This window comes from Microcebus murinus, chromosome 13 (assembly GCF_040939455.1).
Source record: "Microcebus murinus isolate Inina chromosome 13, M.murinus_Inina_mat1.0, whole genome shotgun sequence".
Taxonomy (NCBI): domain Eukaryota; kingdom Metazoa; phylum Chordata; class Mammalia; order Primates; family Cheirogaleidae; genus Microcebus; species Microcebus murinus.
In genome coordinates, this window is record NC_134116.1 from 36,644,461 (window position 1) to 36,664,452 (window position 19,992).

A 19,992-nucleotide genomic window follows, 5' to 3' on the forward strand; every position below is an offset into this window, starting at 1 on the left:
AAATTATTTTCATCTCCTGTCTTACTGGATTTCAGAAAATAACTTCAGTTTACCTTGGTAATATGGCTTCTTTTAACAATATTGGGAAAAGGCATGATTAAATTACTTCTAATAATTTTTTTATTTGATGGAAAAGCTAAGGTTAGAAGGAAGGGGCTGGTGTGAAGAAAGATAAAAACTAAACTAGGTCCTTTAGGAGGCTATAAATCTCTACCCCACACATAGATGGGAATAATCTTTACAAAGACTCCAACCCCAGTTTATTTGTGGGGCTGGTTTTAACCGCTTCAGTATGAGCGTGACTATAGACTATAGTTGATAGCCAACAGACAAACGCGCACAGCTGAGCGTCGACTTTAGCCCACAGCTGTGATATGACTTGTCTCATTTTTCATTTATCAAAATTGTGAACATTTAGAAATGTAATAAAAACATATATGTATATGTTACCTATTCTGATTTACATTACAAGTAAAGCCGCCTGTAAAGTAAAACAAGCTTTCAGTGCTTTGAAGCTTTCCTCATCACAAGAGCAAAACGGATTCGTCATCAATGCACAGCACAAACTATCGTGCAGACTATGAGTGCTGGCTGTGGGCAAGGTTTCGTGGCTGGTGAGCGCCATACCAAAGTGGTTAATGTTACCAAGCAGTCAGGAAAATTCCACCTGCTTGCTGCCACCCAACTTTAAAAAAGGACATAAAGGCTTTTTACTCTGAAAGTGAACAAAGAGTTTATCATTCAGTCTAATAAAAGGATAAGTAATACACTAACTTATTTTTAATAGGGGAGAGAAAAATCTAGAAGGAAAGGTTTGAAGAGCAGGAAACTATTTGGACAATAAAGGGTAAATATGAGGAGGTAGCTGGGAACAAGCTGGCCAATCCATTTGCCTTTGTGAGCAGGGGAAAATATGTATGTGGATTTGGAACATTAGTATAATATGCCAAGAATTTATTTAAAAAATAGTCTTTAATGAACTATAGTTCCAGATGATTCATTAAGTGCTACCAGAGCAGACTATAAAACTTTTCTTTCCTATTTTTAAAAAGCCAATATTGAGGGTTCCAAAATTTAAAGTTTAGTGGTTATTTTCACCTTTTGACTGTTTTGCTCTATCTGCAAAAATATACTTTGTGTACTTACCTAATACTGAGCCAGACTGAGAGAGGATATATCATTTATTCTTATTCTAAGGCCCTAATATAATCAACAAAATGGTTTCTCTTAAGAGGAAACTTTATACATTTATAACAACAAAATAGATACAACATTTATGTTATGGTTAATTTAAATCATATTAGGTTATATTGCACAAAGGGCAGCAAAATTAGTCGGCAATTTCCTGCCTGGCCATATTTTGGTTTCCCAACTATAGTTTTGTTTTATTTATTTATTTATTTATTTTGAGACAGTCTCACTTTGTTGCCCAGGCTAGAGTGAGTGCCATGGCATCAACCTAGCTCACAGCAACCTCAAAGTCCTGGGCTCAAGCAATCCTGCCTCAGCCTCCCAAGTAGCTGGTACTACAGGCATGCGCCACCATGCCCGGCTAATTTTTTCTATATATATTAATTGGCCAATTAATTTCTATTTATAGTAGAGACAGGGTCTTGCTCTTGCTCAGGCTGGTTTTGAACTCCTGACCTCAAGCAATCTGCCCGCCTCAGCCTCCCAGAGTGCTAGGATTACAGGCATGAGCCACCTCGCCCGGCCCCAACCATAGTTTTGTAAGCATATGCTTGAATCATCTGTACCTGAAAACTCTATTTCATCTTAGAGGTTTGGTAAATTCTTAAGAAGTACTTACGTGACTACTATGCCCTCTGCACTATAGTCACCTGAATCTGTGTGGTACTTTCACAGAATTTCATTTATTAATATTCTTAGGAAAAATAAAAAATCTTGAATGCTTTTAAAAATGTAACTATTAGAATCTTGCTTTTATAATAAAAGTCAAGTTCCACGTACAGATGTCCTCATTTGTTTTTGCCATGGAACCACATTCTGTGATTTGCAGTTGACACAAACTTGGTACAAGAATCTTCTATCACTCCAGTGCAGTTCTAGAAATCCTAAATACTGTTTGTTTTCCCTGAGCAATTTTTCTAAGAATCAGGTAGAAATTGGTGTTGCCCAAGTTTAGCCACTAGATGGTGATAATGCTAAGATTCAAGTTTTCTTGTGACATACTCTGAAGACAATTATCGGTTTAAAGAGGCAATATTAATTAGGAATGTTCAGGCACTGTTAACATGAGTAGACAGGCTAAATGGGAAACAATGAAAGTTTTCCTTATGTATTTGAGGAAGACTACCTCTATAGTAGGCAGAATGGTGTAGTGCTGTGTTTCTCAAGCTATCTGTGGTGACTAGGTTTTTATTTTCAGTCTGTGTGGGGCCTACAGTAAAAATGAATTCCTAGACAAATGAAACAAGACCAAAGAAATACAAAATACATTTTTTATTAGATCCAACAGAAACAAAAATACTCCAGATTTCTTTAAAAGTTTCTAACTGCTTCCTGTACTTAATCTCTTCACAGACCAGTAACATTTGGTTGACAGATACTGGTCCAAGGACAAAACATGGATTATTTTTCCTGATCTCTGCCCCATTATCTTATTGGCATTTTTTTCCCATGAATAGAAAGATACTCAATTGATTATCAAATGCTTAAATGAAGGACCATGAAAACTTGTTTGACAGCCCTAAAGAAAGCACAGCTACTTGGAGATCCTTGGCAAAAATCTGTCTTATCTTTGGGAGGGGAAGTGCATCCTCTTCCACAGCACTGGCAGCTTTAGGGGGAGGAAGAACCACAGGAAGCAGTGGAGGAGTCAGAAGGTTCCTGTTCACCCAGACATGTCTGCAGCCAGATACTTCGATGCTCCAAATGTTTGAAGAACCGCTGAAGCACTACACTACCAGCTCAGTCTAGGTGACTACAAACCCCGGAAAGGCTGGCCATAAACTACATTAGACAAGATCAAGGATGACAATTTGTTCTTTGAGTAATCATAGCTACCATTCATTATGACCTTACTATGCCAAACACATACAACTTCAATCTTTACAATCCTAGTAGACAAATCGTTTTACAGATAAGCAAACTAAGGTTTAGAGACGTTAAGTTGCTTAAAAAACAAAAGCCAGTTACTAGCTAGATCCAAAATGGTAGCCAGAAATGTGTGCTCTTTAACACTGTTATTTATTGCATCTGCAAGAAGCACAACCACTCCAGCTATGGTGTTCAAAAAAATCTTTAAAATTAGGTGAATGGAATGCAACTAGACTTGTTACCGAAAGTTAGAAAAGCAGTAGAGTCAGTCTAAACTCCTAGAAAACACTTAAATAACCAGAAAAAGTAGCTCCCACCATGAAAATATCACTGAGGGTATTTTTAAAATCTTTGGCACACCATATTTACAACTTTAAAATATTGAGTCTAAAAGTCCCATATACCTGATATGAACCATAATTCTCCATTAAACAAAAGCTTGGAAATTGAAATCAAGATCACCTAACATGCTCACTTTGGCCAATATAATAAGAATTTCAGCTTCTTTCCAAGAGAAAAGTCCTGAGATGTTAATACGCAGCAATTCTGCTGACGTACATTTTATCTTTCTGCCCCAGGGAAGAAGGGCTAAGAAATCCACAAATGTAAAATCACCCCCTGAAAAACTGGGATGCTGGTGGTTAAAGAAGAGCAGTAGGATTAAGGTTTTATAAGCCAGTGAATGTTTTGTTTCTGTTAGGTAAGGGGATTTCTTCATATGTTATTTTAATGAAAGGGTATTTCATAGGTAAAAACCAATATTCAAAATTATAAAACAAATAGAATTGTCTGTGTATAATCACTGCATCAAAAATTTGCAAGAGACTCAACAGAAATTCTTTAGTTGACAAATGTGGTTTGAAGGGGTAATAAAATCTTTTTATGGCTAAAGCAAGACTCTTGTTTCCTGATGGCCCAAAAACAGATGTTTCATTTCCAAGGTAAGTAGGTTCTCCACTGTAAAGAAATATTCTTGTATAGTTGGTTTCTATGTTCTTGAACTCTGCTCCAAGTTCAGCCAACTTCTCATATGTCCTTAAAACAAATTTGGAACAGTCGTAGGATTCAAACCATGTCTCTGCCCCTTTTGCTGGGCTGGCTTGGACAGTCCACGTCTCGTAATAAATCCCTGTTTCATTATCCTGTTTTACCCACTTGGCCATTTTGTTGAACATATTTCCTGGTTTAAAAAATTAAAAAAAACCTATGTGAACATCAAAGCTAATAATGTTAGTTTTCAGTAAAATATTCTAACTTAAGACCATGATGCACATGAGTAAACAAACAATAGTTTTGAATTTCTGAACCTGCATTTCACAATAGGAATCTAAGCTCGGCCAATTTTTATTCTATTCTTTAAGTCACAAGGCATTTCTGACGTACAAAGAGAAGTCTTACATACTAATTCTATAATTATTTAAGCTATAGTCAAAGTGAAATTACACAAACGCAGAAACTCTAGCCCACAATGAATCTACCCTGCTCTGAATCTTAGATTCATGGGCAAATGAGGAAAGGAAAGAACTGCAGAAGATGAAAAGGTGAATGGGCAAAGATGGTGTAAGAAAAACAGGCAGATGAAATGTAGAGCTTTTGTGTCGCAAAGCATGGTATAGTAAAGTATGAATGGCTGCCTGAGGAGCAGCTACTCTAGAGGCTGGCTTACTGCTGTTACAGGAACCCATACCATACCCCTGCTCCTAGAAGATCTGGCATTTTCCTTTTTCTCTGCACTTGCAGCTGCTGGGATGCTACTGACATCCCCTCGCCCACACACCTCCAATGAATCAACTAAACAGGACACATTTTTGGCTGAGTTCATGGACTATACACAACGGAGGCTGGGTAACCCTCTCTCCTACTGCCTTGTGCCAGACCAGAAGAATCTCTCCAGCTATTTAGATAACACTGTACTCTGGATGTTACAACCCTACCCAGGCATTTATAATGCCAAGTGGAGCTGGGCCCCAACATTTCACTTTGTCACTGTGTGCAGCAACCTTTCATTGGTTACTTCAATTTGAGTCCATAAAATAAATACTTCATGTTTGCTGAGATGAGTAAGAGTGGCCACCTTTATCAATTTTATGGAATTAAAATTGTGGAATAATATAAAGTCTGTTTTCTTAGAACTCAGGATGCTGTTCTTAGTTCAACTTTGAAAAGCCACTGTTGTATGTAAGAGATAAAATGCTTTAAAACACTATTTTGTAACATGAAGAAAGGTCAATGAACTGGACTAATCACAAGGCAGATGGATGGATGACTTAAAAGATTTAAGTACTGGTATGTTACAAACTATGTTACAAAAAAATAGTGATTACTTGTTCATATTATCATTGATTTATGTCAGAAGGATGAATTTCCAGATAATGATGTCGGTGAAAATGGAAAAAGAGATGTGAACTGGCCTTAAATGAAAGAAAGAGCAGCTATTGATTTTACTGAGCATTACTAAATGAGGGATGGACTTTAATATTATTGGCATGGTTTGGGACTACATAGATTAGAAAGGAGGTGGAAAGAAATGAAAATAGCATGGGGTATTCAGTTGATAGATCCTCAGGTTATATTTAAAAGACCTCAGTTCTAGTCCTGGTGCTCCTGTCTCCAGCTTTTGTGACCTTGAGAGATGGGGAAGTGATGTTACCTGGCTGAGCCTCGATTCCTCATTTGTGAAAGGAAGAAGAGTATTTTATCATCCCCACTGAACTGTGAGTTAACACATCTCAACATGATTTGTAAGGAGCTATACAAGTAGAAAGCATGGTCATTTTCTCAAGTACTGCGGTTCACTGAATAATTATCATCACAAACAATGCTTTGCTTTCATTTCAGATGTTTCCACTTTTTTGGGTAACAGTAAATTATAATGTAGTACTCTATAAATCATGTGCACAACGTCCTTACCTCTAAAATGCTATGGTGGTACCATCCCCATTCTACACACAGGCCAATAAGGTGAAATGTGGCCCAAAGTCACACAACAAGTTATTGAAAGTTCTGCTGAACTCCTTTCATCACTAACCAACATTACAGCACGTGCAGCAAAATCCAACTGTTTGAGCAACTAAAAAGAACAGGAAATCTCAGAGAAAAAAATATTTAAATTGCTCAAAAGTGCCTCAAATGTGTAAGAGTACATACATTTTGGGAGGCAATGTACCAAAGTGGTTAAGAGAATGGCCCCAGGGGCTTGATTCCCAGGAATGGAGTCCCACCTACTTAGATATGTAAACTTAACCTTTTTGTGCCTCAGTTTCTCTATCTATAAAATGGAAAAAATAATAGTAACTCTCAGGGTGTTGTGATGATAAATGATGTGATATATGTACAGCACTTAGAACAGTGCCCAAAGTCCATATGAGTAGTAACTATTATTTTCAACATAAAAATATCTGAATTTATCGTCACTAAAATTTTTCTTCAGATACAGTTTACAGTTAACATATCCTCAGTGGAAGTATTGTGATTTCTTTCATTTGGATTTGGATGCAATCATCAAATACTGCCATATTTCTGCAACTTACCTGATATGGTTGCTACTAGAACTAATGTTCCATTTTCCTTCCAGTGAGTATCATCAATTCCTTCAAAAAAGCAGGCAGCTCCTTGATTACACCAGAAAGGGGCATTCATTTCAGGTCGGATATGGGGAAATGTGCAGTTGCCAAGTTGGAAAAGTTCATACCATTCCATTGTGTAGTTCTTGCCAGTTAATGTACTCCTGAATCCAATGGCATCGTGCATAATTTTCTGTGTAAAGATAATATATGTATAAAAATTTGTGAAGTAACCATGGGTCCAGGTAACCTGATAGGAGAAATTGTGGCACATCACACAAAATAACTATTCAGCTGTTCCTCCTCTGCATGGCTCTTCTCATGTTCACTCTGTGGCCGCATGAACTCCGGGCCCTGGTCCACTCTGGCTTTGGCCACTGCAGCTCATCTCAGATAGGAGGGATGTTTGCTATTTGGACATGCTTGTAATTTCCTGACAGCTTAGAATAAGTATGAGAGGCCTAAGGGAGGAACTCTATATACCTCACAAGGTGATGAGCCAACCTGGAAAAGAACCTGTAACAAGGCCTGGAACTCAAGAGGTGCTCCCTGCCTGCCTGTCCCCTTCTGGGCCTCCTTCCCTCTGATTTCCCAGGAGCTGGGTATAGGAGGTGGGCTCAGATTCACAATATCAAAAGGAATTAAAATGATTACATTTGTTATTGTCAAGATTACAAAAACTGGAACTATTTTTGACCACTCATTTTAAATATGCTAACAGGAACGCCAATAAAGATGATCTAAAGACCAGCCATTTGATAGTGATTACTCCCTCAAATCAACTTAACAGCCAATCATTTAACCAAAGTTACACGATCAAGATGCATCCTTACCAAGTGTCCCAGGAGGTCTCCATATTTAAATTCCCATACTGGGGCTTGTAATCGGAAGACTTCGATGACATCATCACCCTTCATAACTGGGACAGGTGAGCCAGTTGGACAGAAAGTGTACTTGGCCTGACAGTAAGGATCTGGTTCTGGACGGAAGGAGAAGCGTCTAATAAAGAAAAAGAAACCATCAACTTAGATTCTAACATGAGTTTGGTTCTTCTTATACATTTTTGAATCCAGATTTTAGCTGTACTGTCAGGATCATTCTTAGGGAAAATAGTCAAAGCTCAGACCATGGTGAATAAACTTCCATTTCATTTGTTATCCTGTGAACTTCCAATGATGCCTTTAATAGCAAATGATACATTGCACTTTGATAAACGCAAGCTTCCCTGTTTCTAGCTCCCATTGTGACAATTTTTGAAGATAGAAACCGTGTCTTAAAATATTTATAGTTCCAGATCTTATCATAGTAGACACATACAAATGTTTATAAAATAAGTGAATATTTTTCCAATGTGTTTAATTTTCCAAACAATCCTTACAGTAAGATTCAAAGATAATTAGTAGTAGAATATAGTTTATCTTTACTTAAGAATGAACCAACATTTATTCAACCAATATTTATGGAGGATCTACTGTGTGTAGGGAGGGCACTATACTAGGAAGGAAGGAAACAAAAATTAAAACACTGTTCCCCTTCTCAATGAGCCTTGGGCGAGAGCTGAGAAGACATTAAAAAAGTAATGAGGGGCACTGTGGTAGGTGTTAAAAAAACAGAGTCCTGTGTGCACAAAGGAGGGAGAAATCATTTTTACCCAGTGTGGGTGTGGGATGGATGGGGGTAGAGAGGGCAAATAAAGAGACGAAGGCCTGGCATATGGGTTTTATATACTTGTAGAGAAGGTTAGGACAGAAGACACAAAATGTTAAGCATTGTAACACAAGTGTGGCACACTTGAAGGTCTCCAGTAGTTACAAAAGACTAGAATTCAGGCCTCAGGGCAGCAATGGACAGAGGAAAGGCAGGGGCTGCCATTTTGTCACTAAGAAAGTGTGGCTGGCACCGCCACCACCCCAATCCTACAACTGGAGAGAGCTAAGCTTAAAGGATATTAAGTAGCAGATCTGATAGATCTTATTTTATGAATTAGAGAAGGGTGAGGAGAGAGGCCAAATTAAAGCTGAGAGATCACAGGAGGTGACTGCAATAATGCAAGCAAAGAAAAGAAGGCCACAGCAATAGGACTAGAGGGGGACTGTGGTTGAATTCAGCTCAAAAGATACTTACTTGTCACCTATACCTGGCACTGGGAGAGAAAGAAGAACAAACAGCAGCTTCCATCCTCCAAGAATCCTAGATTCCTAAGGTTCTAGCCAGATCTATTGTTTCACAATCTTTACACATCAACAAAAAATTTCTATTTTAATTTAAGAAGTTAAAATATTGAGTTGTTAAAAACATTAACAACTCTCCCAAAAGTTTATGCCACCTAGGCACACTGTTTTATAGGTACTTAACTTGTTTAAACAAACAGATAGGATTCACTTATCCACAGCAAAATCTATTTTAAGTCAAAGGTAATTTAAAACACCTCATTTAAGTGTGAACTTAATAAAGTTGAATATCATTTTATTCAACTCAGAGGATTAGATGGGGGCATGTACTTGATACCCAAGACTTTTAGAGAAACACAAGCCACTGTCAACACCTTGCCCTAATACTAAATACTCTGGATTTACAATCTCTTTCTTGTTGTATTGAATAATTTTTACTTTTTACCAACATTTTATTAACATTTTCAAGAAAACAAGCTTCAGCCACAAACTTCTCTTTTCATGAAGTATATCAAGCAAAACTAAAAAGCGGTCCAAACCATTCAGTGAGCAGAATACACTAATATCTAAGTTTGGCAACAGCTGGCAGTTCCTATTTTGTCATGCAAAATAGTTGTGTTTCCTACAGCTGCTGGTCTGTCTTCTGCCTGATGCTGACATCAAGTTTTCTTTATGTTTAGCTACCTAACAATCCTAGGCTGTACCTTCCAGGCTAAAGGTTCAAATCAGCTTCACAGGTTTGTAGCATTTGTCCTCGATTTATGACGAGCGCCCTACCTCTGGGTTTGACAGTGGACAAACCAGGTGGCCAACCTTTCCATTTTGCCAGGGACTGACCGAGAAGGGGATTCCCTGGACGCGGAACTTTTAGTGCCAAATTTGGGAAGTCCCGGCCACACCAGAGAGGGCTGGTCACGCTGTAAATTGTGCCAAATGTTACACAGTAATAACTGACAGTGCATTAAATAATAGATGTGATATTTAAAGTCCTTCTAAACTATTCAAGAAATCAGTTACTAAGTCACTCCATGAAATAACATTACTCCCTTTTTTCCACGACTGGGGACTGCCCAGAGCCTGGCTCCGGCATTCCGAGAGGAAGAAACGCCGCGCGACCGGCAGCGGGTCCCGAACTCTCAACTTCGCTCCAAACTGCGCTCGGAGCCTCACCGAGCGCCGCCCCCGCACCGTCGCGTGACCAGACCAAACAGCGTCCCGCCCGCCCCGCCCCCAGCGCCACCCCTGGCCGTGCGCGCGCCCGCCGCCGCACTCACTTGTAAGGCACCGGCCAGCGGCGTCTGGGGGCGCTGCCCGAGGCCCCGGGCCAGCACCAAGTCGCCGCCAGCCAGAGCAGCGCCAGGGCCCGGCGCCAGGATGCGCGTCCCGGGGCCGCGCCCGCGCCCCGCCGCCCCTCGGCCCCCTGGCCCGGGCTTCCCGCCTGAGCCATAAGGCGGCTCCCGCTGCTTCCGGCGCCTCTGGAGCCCGGCGACAGCGGACGGCCGAGCATGCGCGGAGCCGCGAGCCGGGTTCGGGCCTCCGTACGTACCGCCCCGCCCGGTGCGGGGCCCAGGCCTTGGCCGCGAGGGCAGGGCCCGGTGCTGACGCCTCTGCGCGCGTGACGCCTCCACGCCCCTGCGTCCTCGCCCGCCCGCGCCCTGCCAGGTGGCGGCGGCCAAACGCCGCAGTCCGGGGCGGGGCTTGGGTCTGGCTCCCCGGGGAATTCCATCGAAGCCCCGGGGCCGCCTCTTAACCTGGAGTGCCTCACGTCTCAGGTTTAACGTACCTCTTCTGCGGAGGGGCCGCTTACCTGCCTCCAACAAGAACCAGCAACACAAAAAATCCGGTTCCTCCTTTGGATGCTCTAGCACCGAGCTCTTACCACGTCTCACAGGGCCCAGACTAGGCGCCAGCACACATCTTGAGTGAATGGGAAGATTTGGGGGTGGGTGGGTGCAGTGAGAAGACTGGGGACAGTGACGAGGAAATGATTGGCACTAACAACATATAGTCCGTGCTGCTACCCAAGTGCTGTCGAAGCCACTCCTGCTCGCCTCAGTAGGGGAGAAGATTCTACATTACCTTCTTTGACCCTTCGACCACCAACAGAAAACAATGGGATCAACTGCCCTGTTTTGAGGAGACAATCCTTTCCATGCTGTTAGACAAATACTGACGTATGCCTATAAGTACATTAAAATCCTTATCACATGCCTCACTTGTTTTATGAGAGCAGCCTCGCAGAGCCCTGGCAGACCAGAGCTTCATCAGCTTCACCCAGAACACGTGTGAGCCACCCTAATATTTGACCAGAGCTTCATCAGCTTCACCCAGAACACGTGTGAGCCACCCTAATATTTGTAAGCATATTGGGCCAGGCAACATGGCTTCTGTAGCCAGAGGTGATCACAATCCGTGTCTGTCGGGTAGGGGGTGGTGGTGTCGCTTTGAGCCCTGCAGCCTCCTGAGGACAGATGGAAATCGGGCACAGCTTGCTGTACCAGGTTGAGGGGCTCTGGGGAGGTTCAGGCAGGGCAGCATTTTAACATCCATTGTCTATGGCCTTAGGTGAGGACAATCCTAGTTCTCTTCCACATGCTATCGCCCAATTCAAAATGACCACAGCTAATCCAGCTTCTCCAAAGACCTCCCCAAGATGACAGGGGGAAGAATCCTAGCCCTGAAAGCAGGAATGTAGTTAATTGGATTTGAAGGGTACCTGTAGGATTCTCTGTGGGCTGGCACTTGAGCAGGGCTCTCCAAAAAGTAACATTACAACATTTACAAATAATAGAACCATACACTAGAGGACCAAGGTGAAACTTCCCATCCACCTCAGGACTTCCCAGAACTATAAAAAAAACAAGTTCAGGTTGACCTTGGTCAGTGGTGGGGACCTCCACTTTGGGATCTATACTGTTTTCACCCTTGTGCAGACAGCTGTCATGGTGAGAAATGTTTCCTCATATTGGACTTTACTCAGCGTCCCAGTAACTCCCTTCGCTCTGGTTTTGTTCTGCCCCTGTGGTGACAAGGAGTGAACCCCATTCCTTTTGGCTATGTCCCCGCACCTCAGGCTAAATATGCTCATAGACTATTGCCTGATCCCTCATTGTGCTGGGTATGTTCTTGTAGTGTGTGGCTTTTAAACCTTAAGGGCCCACAGACAAAACTCAGTTTTAATCTAATTGGTTTCCCTTGGGTCCTTGCCCAATCAGCCTAAGACCACGAGGACTTATGTGATGAGATGTAGCATCTCCCCAAAGAGTTATTATTGGATTCTGGGGAAGGGAGGAGTTAAACTAAAAGTTAAATGATCAGTATTTTGGTAGCCTCAAAACAAAGCCAAAGGCCGGGCGCGGTGGCTCACGCCTGTAATCCTAGCTCTTGGGAGACCGAGGCGGGCGGATTGCTCAAGGTCAGGAGTTCAAAACCAGCCTGAGCAAGAGCGAGACCCCGTCTCTACTATAAAAATAGGAAGAAATTAATTGGCCAACTAATATATATATATAAAAATTAGCTGGGCATGGTGGCGCGTGCCTGTAGTCCCAGCTACATGGGAGGCTGAGACAGAAGGATCGGTTGAGCCCAGGAGATTGAGGTTGCTGTGAGCTAGGCTGACGCCACGGCACTCACTCTAGCCTAGGCAACAAAGCGAGACTCTGTCTCAAAAAAAAAAAAAAAAAAACAAAAACAAAGCCAAGGCTATGTGTCAATACAGGAGCAATATAAGGTCTGGAATACAAAGTAGACCCATGGTCCTATTTCCTTGGAAACTGTGAAGTTAAAATAGAGATAGAATTTTGTGTCCAGAAACCCTTTATCAGAAGCTTTGCATCTGTATTGAAAATTGACGCTGATTCTCTATGTCAAATGACTGAGAGTCTATGGGTAAAGGTGGGATATTTTATTCTTACTGATGTAATTGCAAATAGGAAAGTCTATGTCTATAATGTTAGAGAACAGAGTTTCTCAGTGAATAAGAATCTAGAGGGTTGTTGTGACACTTTACAATCTACTGTGGTTTGGGAGTGCTGAAGTCAAATATGTGGGGATGAATCTCTAAATTTAATGTTTTATTTGGGAAGAAAGAATTGCAATTCAGGGTATGCACACAGAATTCCTCAGTATGTCCAAAGAACAAGAGGAGGTTGGAAGTTTTATGAAAAGCAGGAATGTTACACATTACTTTTTGGGAAAGTTCATTGGCAGTACAGGTTTGGGGAACTGGCAAGCTCTGGTGAGTGATCGCTGTGGGTAAAACTAGTCTTAGGGTTGCAGCTGATTGTTTCAGAATCTATTAGATAAAACTGATTTCATTTTATAGCAGGCAGTTTTAGCAGCCTGGCTCGCCAAGAGTTACATTCTTGGAGCAATGTTATGTATCCTGAATACTTTTCCCCCCAACTTTTTGGCTCCGTTTTAGTTGAGTATGACAGGAATGACCCAGTTTGTATTATCAACTTTCACAGGGAGGGATATAGTTTTCTGATAATTTTGAGGCTGGTTTTTTTATTTGTCTTTTATCCCAGTTGATGTATAGCAGGGCAGGTTTTTAAAAGTCCAAGCTAATTTTTACTTTCTCACTTATAATTCTATGCTTTTGATTTTAGACATTAAAATACATTATTCTGAGAAGGGGCTTCACCAGGTTGCCAAAGTGGTCCAGGGAATACAAAGAAAGGTTAAGAGCCCCTGCCCTAGACATACTCAGTTTCCACACAAATTTTAATGTAAGATGTTAAGAAAATCATGATGTTAATAAAAAATTAACAATGTTCCCCAAAGTTTATGAGACTTGGGTATACCTACCTGTTATATAGGTGCTTAACTAGCCTAAACAAATATATCAACTCTACTTAGGTCCTATTTTCAGATTTTTCATAGTTTCACTTGCCTATGGCATAATTTAGGTCAAAAATAATTTTAAAAGCATAATTTACAAACATAATTTTAACTTTAATGAAGTTAAAAATTATAATATTCACTTAAGGAAGGGATTAGAGGGAGGTGTCTACTTAATACGTGACTAAAAAACAAACTATGGAGCCATCGTTAACATTTCACCCTAATCCTAAATCAAGTAATTTTGGCTTTATAATCTTTTACTTGTTACATTGAATCTTTTAGACAATTCTTTAATCTTGTACTTATTTATTAAATATATTTTTTACTTCTGTTGCAAATAATTTATCAGTGTGCTCAGGAAAACCAGCTTCAGAACAAAAACTCTTGACATTGTTAAATAAAATTTATAAAGGCCATTGTTTTGCATTGATTTCCTGCTCTAGTTTCCAACAGGATAAACCAAAATGGAGTCACTTGTGCTAAGTGCTATGTAATCAAACTGACACTTTAAGGAAACAGGAAAATCCACAAATAGGCCAATTTTTCCTAAAAGCAGGAGATTCAAAGCAACCTGAGTCGACATGGTAAAGAAGTCCCCTCTGTTTTATCATGTACAAGGAAAGTAACCTGGACTAATCTAATGTTAACCAATCCACTTTTTGTATTTCTGTTTCCTTATTCTTGCTCAAGCTACCTTATGAAAACCAATTGTTCTGCCACGTCCAATGAAACTCCCTCTATTTCGGATGGGATGTTGGCCAATTTATGAATCATTACTAAAAGCCAATTCAATTTTTAAACTAAATGTGCTGACATTTTGTTGTTTAACAAATCATATGAAGTGAACTGCAGTGGTGCAAACCAGTGAACAGAAATAGACCAGTATCAAGGTTTTGACACAGCTGACATGTACTATTTTTAATCCTCCCAACAACCCTATGAAAAATGTACTACTTCCTATTTTCAGATTCAGGAAATGTAGGCACAGAGATGTTGAGTAACTTTCCCAATATCACATAAGGCAGTGAGGGTGGAGCCAGATTTGATCCCTAGCACTCAGACCAGAACTAAGTTATCTTGCATCTCAAATTCTTTGTTGTTGTGGTTGTCCTCAGCTACAGTGATGTTGGTGGATACATGTGTTTTCACAAGCAGCTGCTCTTTCCCCTGCCTGATGTTGACACTGTATTTACTTCCTCTTTCTAAATCTGGGCATCACCAACAGTCTTAGGCCATGTAGATATCCTACTGGGTCAAGGGCTAGAATCACCTTCTCGGGTTTACACTTCCATCTGTGACTTAGAACGTGTATCCTATCTTCACGTTCGGAAAGGTAGGTTTCTTCCTGAAAGCAGACGTAAGGTTTTATTCAGCTCCTGGCGCATAAGGGATTTTTCTTGGAGGAAGATGGAGCTAATGATTTAAAGATCCAGAAGGAGAAGTAGTATCTGTTGGAGATTGCAGATTTTATCCTTTAACAATAAAGAATACATTTTTTTCAAATATCTGGTCAATAAATGAAGTTGTACGGAAGAAACTCAGGGAGCATCACAGCTGAACAAAGTAACTACATTCTTTTCTGTTTCTTTCCTGTGATCATAGAAGAAAACTAGGTTACATATGGAGTCTAGGACTAAAAACGTGCTACCTTTGTGTGACACAAAACATTATGAGGAACAGTTGCATCCCAGCTGAGACTGACAGGTTTTACTGCCCTTAGTTACGGCCCATGCTGTATTAGGACTTCAAACTCACCGTTTTAATTGTCTTAAGAAATTATTTGTCCTCCAGCTCTGATGCAGATGAAAGGGCGCAATGGCATGTCCCATTTAGTCTTGCCTGTCAAAAACACCACTTCAGGCTGGGCACCATGGCTAACGCCTGTAATCCTAGCACTCTGGGAGGCAGAGGTGGAAGGATAGCTCGAGGTCAGGAGTTCAAGACCAGCCTGAGCAACAACAGTAAGAGCCTGTCTCTACTAAAAATAGAAAGAAATTAGCTGGACAACTAAATATATATGTATATAAAAAAAAAAAGTAGCCGGGCATGGTGGTGCATGCCTGTAGTCCCAGCTACTTGGGAGGCTGATGCAGAAGTATTGCTTGAGCCCAGGAGTTTGAGGTTGCTGTGAGCTAGGCTGAAGCCATGGCACTCTAGCCTGGGCAACAGAGTGAGACTCTGTCTCAAAAACAAACAAACAAACAAACAACAACAACAAAACCACCACTTCAACTTCAAGCTTTGGAACTGAGCAGTTTAAATATTTATTGCACTCAATTAAAAAAACAATTTTTAATTAAAAAATTGTATATCAATATTGGCATTCTCTTTTGAGATAAGTTGCACGGAAGTTACTTTATAGTAGTTCAGCTAAGGATAAAATACATTTTTTCCCCCTTGCTCTTACATTTAAAGATAATTTTCAAATAAAAGTTACCGGTTAACAAAAATCTAGCTTAGCGCTCTTCGCGCTCTCTCTTCTTTTCTCTCAGAAAGGAGAGACTGTCTGCAGTGACCGCAGGGCACAGGTGGGCAGGTTCAGGAGGCAGGTGTCTCCTGCCGGAGACCCTTAGCCAACACCTGCGCCCCGGTCCCCTGCGTCAGAGCAGGATCCTCAGAGTCTGGGCGGGAGGATGCAGCCCAGAGCTGGCTGGGGCCACCGGGTCCTGCTGCAAGGCTCCCAGACCGCGGCCACATCTTGGCCGGCCGCTGTGTCTTGACTGGCAGCGAAGTGCACTAAGCTTGGGCAGTGCTGGTGCACGTGTGGCGGTGGGGCCTGCCCGCTCTTCCCTCTGCAGCCTGCGGACTGGCGGGGGCAGTCCCTCCCCAAGCCTTTTCCTCTCCCTCGGACTTCTTTCTAATTGTAAACCATACCCAACACCCCTCCCTCCACCCACTCCGCTTGATCTCCAGATGCCGGAACTGGCTTCAGACAAAAAACGGGTGGCAAAGATCTCTGCCACCAACGCGTGAAAGCACGGCTGAGGCTGGACCCAGCCCCCCTCTCCTGCAGCTGCCAGACACGCCACCACGCTGCTGCCCCTTGCCAACAGCACGAATTTTATTTTGTTTTTGGTGATAAAATATATAGAACGTAAGCTTAGCCATTTAAAATATACAATTCCCTGGCATTAAGTATTAATATATTCATAATGTTGTGTAACTATCGCTGCTATCCATCAGCAGAACTTTTTTATCACCCCAAATTGAAACTCTGCAACCATTAAACAGAACCTCTCATTCTCCCTTCTCCCAGCTCCAGATAACTTCTCCTGTATTTTACTTTCTTAGTTTTTTTTTGTTTTGTTTTGATACAGGGTCTCACTCTGTCACCTGGCTAGAGTGCAGAGGCATCATCATAACTCACTGCAACCTCAAACTCCTGGGCTCAAGTAGGAAAGGAAATATTTGACACCTGTTTCATTTGCAGGGTATTAAAATGAATGTGGGTGTTAGTCATCCTTTCAGCAAGTAGTTATTGACTTTCTAATGGGTGAAGGGAAATATCTTACATGCCTTAGTCTGTGGGTGTTTAATGAACCTCTCTCTCCTTGAGTTAAAGGAAGACAGAGGTAAATGGACTGACTTATTCTTGATTACAACCCAGCAAATTCCTCAGTGCTTTGTTCAACGTTGGTTCCAAAGGGCAGGCACATGTCGAAGGCACGTTTCATTCCTTGGGCAGGTGGATCTGATTAATTCCATGAAGCAACTAAAGACCAATCTGTTTGCGGAATTATTGGTTTAAAACCAAAGCCACATTTCTTTGCATCTTTCTTGCCCTTCAAAATGTTCTAAGTCTTTTCACGAAAAAGAAGATATATATGTGCTTAGAATCTCTCATATATATGTATATCACAGGTAGGAACTATTACTCAATTTTATAAAACCGAAAACATGGAGAATAGAAAATGTAAATGTTTAGAATATATATACTTGAACAAATATGAAGTTTAGTAACAGGAGGCTGAGATTCATGATTTAATGCTTTCTAGCCCTAATGGCATCCTTTCAGAGAGTCAAGCGACATTTGACTCAGACCAGCCTTGTGCACTTCCCGGCACAGTGAACCTGCGGAGTTTTGGGTTGAAGAAGCAGCCTGTGAAGAAGGCACAATTCAAAGGCTTCCCAATATTCAAATGGGTCCCCTGAGCTTCCTCTCTTGCCTCCAAGTTTTCATGTTTCCCCAGATCGGTACCCCTTCTGGATCCAAGGGCTGGGGACAGGGAGTTGGGGGGAAGGGCAGCAAACTGGAGCGATCTCCTTTCTCTCCAAGTATTTCTGAGGGTGGAGGAGGGACAGAGGATGTTGATCCAGAGCTTGGTAGGGCTGGATGCGTGGGAGCCAGTCAAGTGAGAGCTACCAAATGTTCTACTTTGGGCTTTTGGCATTAAAGCCTCTGGGATTTTCACTCAGAGTCCTGAGTTTTATCTCCCATTTGCTTTAGATTAGTGGTTGCCAGCCCTGACAAAAACGACAGAATCACCTGGGGAGATATGAAGACATAGCAATGCCCGAGCTGGCGTTTCACTGCCAGAGATTCCCATTTAACCAGCCTCCTTGGGTCCCAAACTCCCCAGGTGATTCTATTCTAATGTGTAGCCAGGGTTCAGAATCACTGCTTTTAAGGATTTCAAGCATTGATTTAATCAATTCTCTTGTGGTTTTGAGCTATGTTCTTATCCATAAAATTGCATCCTCTCTTCCATCTATTTAAAAAGTATATATATATATATTATGAAACCCAACCTCTTTGTGATCTTTCTGATCTCCTTTCTTTCTGGAAGCTAATTTATAGCTCTATTTTTTTCCGTGAACTTTCTTCTTTGTGGTTGAGTGGTAATATCTGTAGCTGGTGTTGGCCCTGAAGGCATATCAAATTACTTAGCAGTTTTCTGACTTTCTTTTCTGGTTTAGACTCTGAGATTGTTTGCTTGATTGTTTTCCTAGAGGCAGTGACATCATTTGTTTTTATTTCTATTTTTGAAGGTGAAGGTATTTGCTCCTAATGCTGAGCAGATGCACATAGTTAATCACTTGAAAGGGAGCCCAACAGGAGAGAAATGTGCCCGAGGAAAATGTCAGGAGAGCCTGGAGGGACGTACAAGATTTGGCAGACGTGAACTTCAGCGGGCTTGATGCTGTCATTATACCTGGTGAGTTAGCTGAAAGCTGTGAGGCCAACTGTTCATTTTAATTAAGGCTCACTGACTTTAAAACTGTCTTCCCCAAAGAGTGGTATGGGCTCAGCTGCCATTTTGACCCTTCCATGCCAGGCTCTGGGTCTGTGGTTCTCAAACTGTGCCACACATGAAAGTCACCTGGGGCACTTTTAGAAACTCCTGTTGCCTGGGTGACACCCGAGACCAGTGAGATCAGACTCTCTGGGGGTGGAAACCAACATTAGTGTTTTTCGATGTTCCCCAAGTGATTCCCCAGTGGTTGGTTACATCTAGAGTAACCAAACTTGGCTGCACTTGATATCACCTGGTGGGCTTCAAAACCATCAGTGCCCAAGGCCTGTGTCCCACCTTCAGAATGTGTGATTTCATTGGTCTGGAGTATGCCCTGTATTTTGGAATTTTAAAAAAATCTCCAGATGATTCTTAAGTGCAGACAAGACTGGGAACTACTGCTCTATACCAGTGCTGCTCCAACTTAAAACAGACGCATGACTCACCTGGAGATCTTGTTACAAGGCAGATTATGATTCAGCTCCCAGGTGACAGACAGGTGGTGTGTGGCATGCAGAGCACACTTTGAGGTCTCAAGGCTTTGGAAATAACAGTGGAGGGTTTGCCTGTTTCTGGACCCTTTCAGTGCAGGAATCACTTTTAGATTGGTGATATAACCTTTTCAAATTAAAGATTGATTTATGAATATAATTGTCTCAAATATTTCTTTTTTTTTTTAGTCAGAGTCTCACTCTCTTGCCTGGACTGGAGTGCTGTGGCATCAGCCTAGCTGACAGCAACCCCAAACTCCTGGGCTCAAGCGATCCTTTGCCTCAGCCTCCCAAGTAGCTGGGACTACAGGCATGCGCCACCATGCCCGGCTAATTTTTTCTATATATTTTTAGTTGGCCAGTTAATTTCTTTGTATTTTTTAGTAGAGACAGGGTCAAATATTTCTTTGACTTCCTTTTTGTTTAATCTCCTTCATAAGGAACTGCGTGTTACAGATTTCTTTTTCAAAATAAACAATTAAAGTCAGTTTTATTCTGAAATTATTTTAAAAATTCACAGTATTCTTGAAATTTTTGGAAACACTTCAGAGATGTGCCAGTGTGAGAATTGGAAACCATTGCTTTAGATCAGTGGTGTGTTGCTTATTGATATTTATGCGTATCTACC

At 41.5% G+C, this 19,992-nt stretch overlaps 1 protein-coding gene across 1 annotated transcript; it reads right to left on the minus strand.

Annotated features, from left to right (window-relative positions):
* Window positions 1–2,448: 2,448 nt before the first annotated feature.
* Window positions 2,449–10,416, minus strand: CLN5 (CLN5 lysosomal BMP synthase). The gene is made up of 4 exons (XM_012737071.3): window positions 10,069–10,416; window positions 7,457–7,622; window positions 6,591–6,816; window positions 2,449–4,240 (listed from the first exon to the last, which is right to left on the minus strand). The coding sequence occupies exons 1-4, from the start codon at window positions 10,299–10,301 to the stop codon at window positions 3,729–3,731; spliced, it is 1,137 nt and encodes a 378-aa protein (XP_012592525.2). The 5' UTR covers window positions 10,302–10,416; the 3' UTR covers window positions 2,449–3,728.
* Window positions 10,417–19,992: the final 9,576 nt, after the last annotated feature.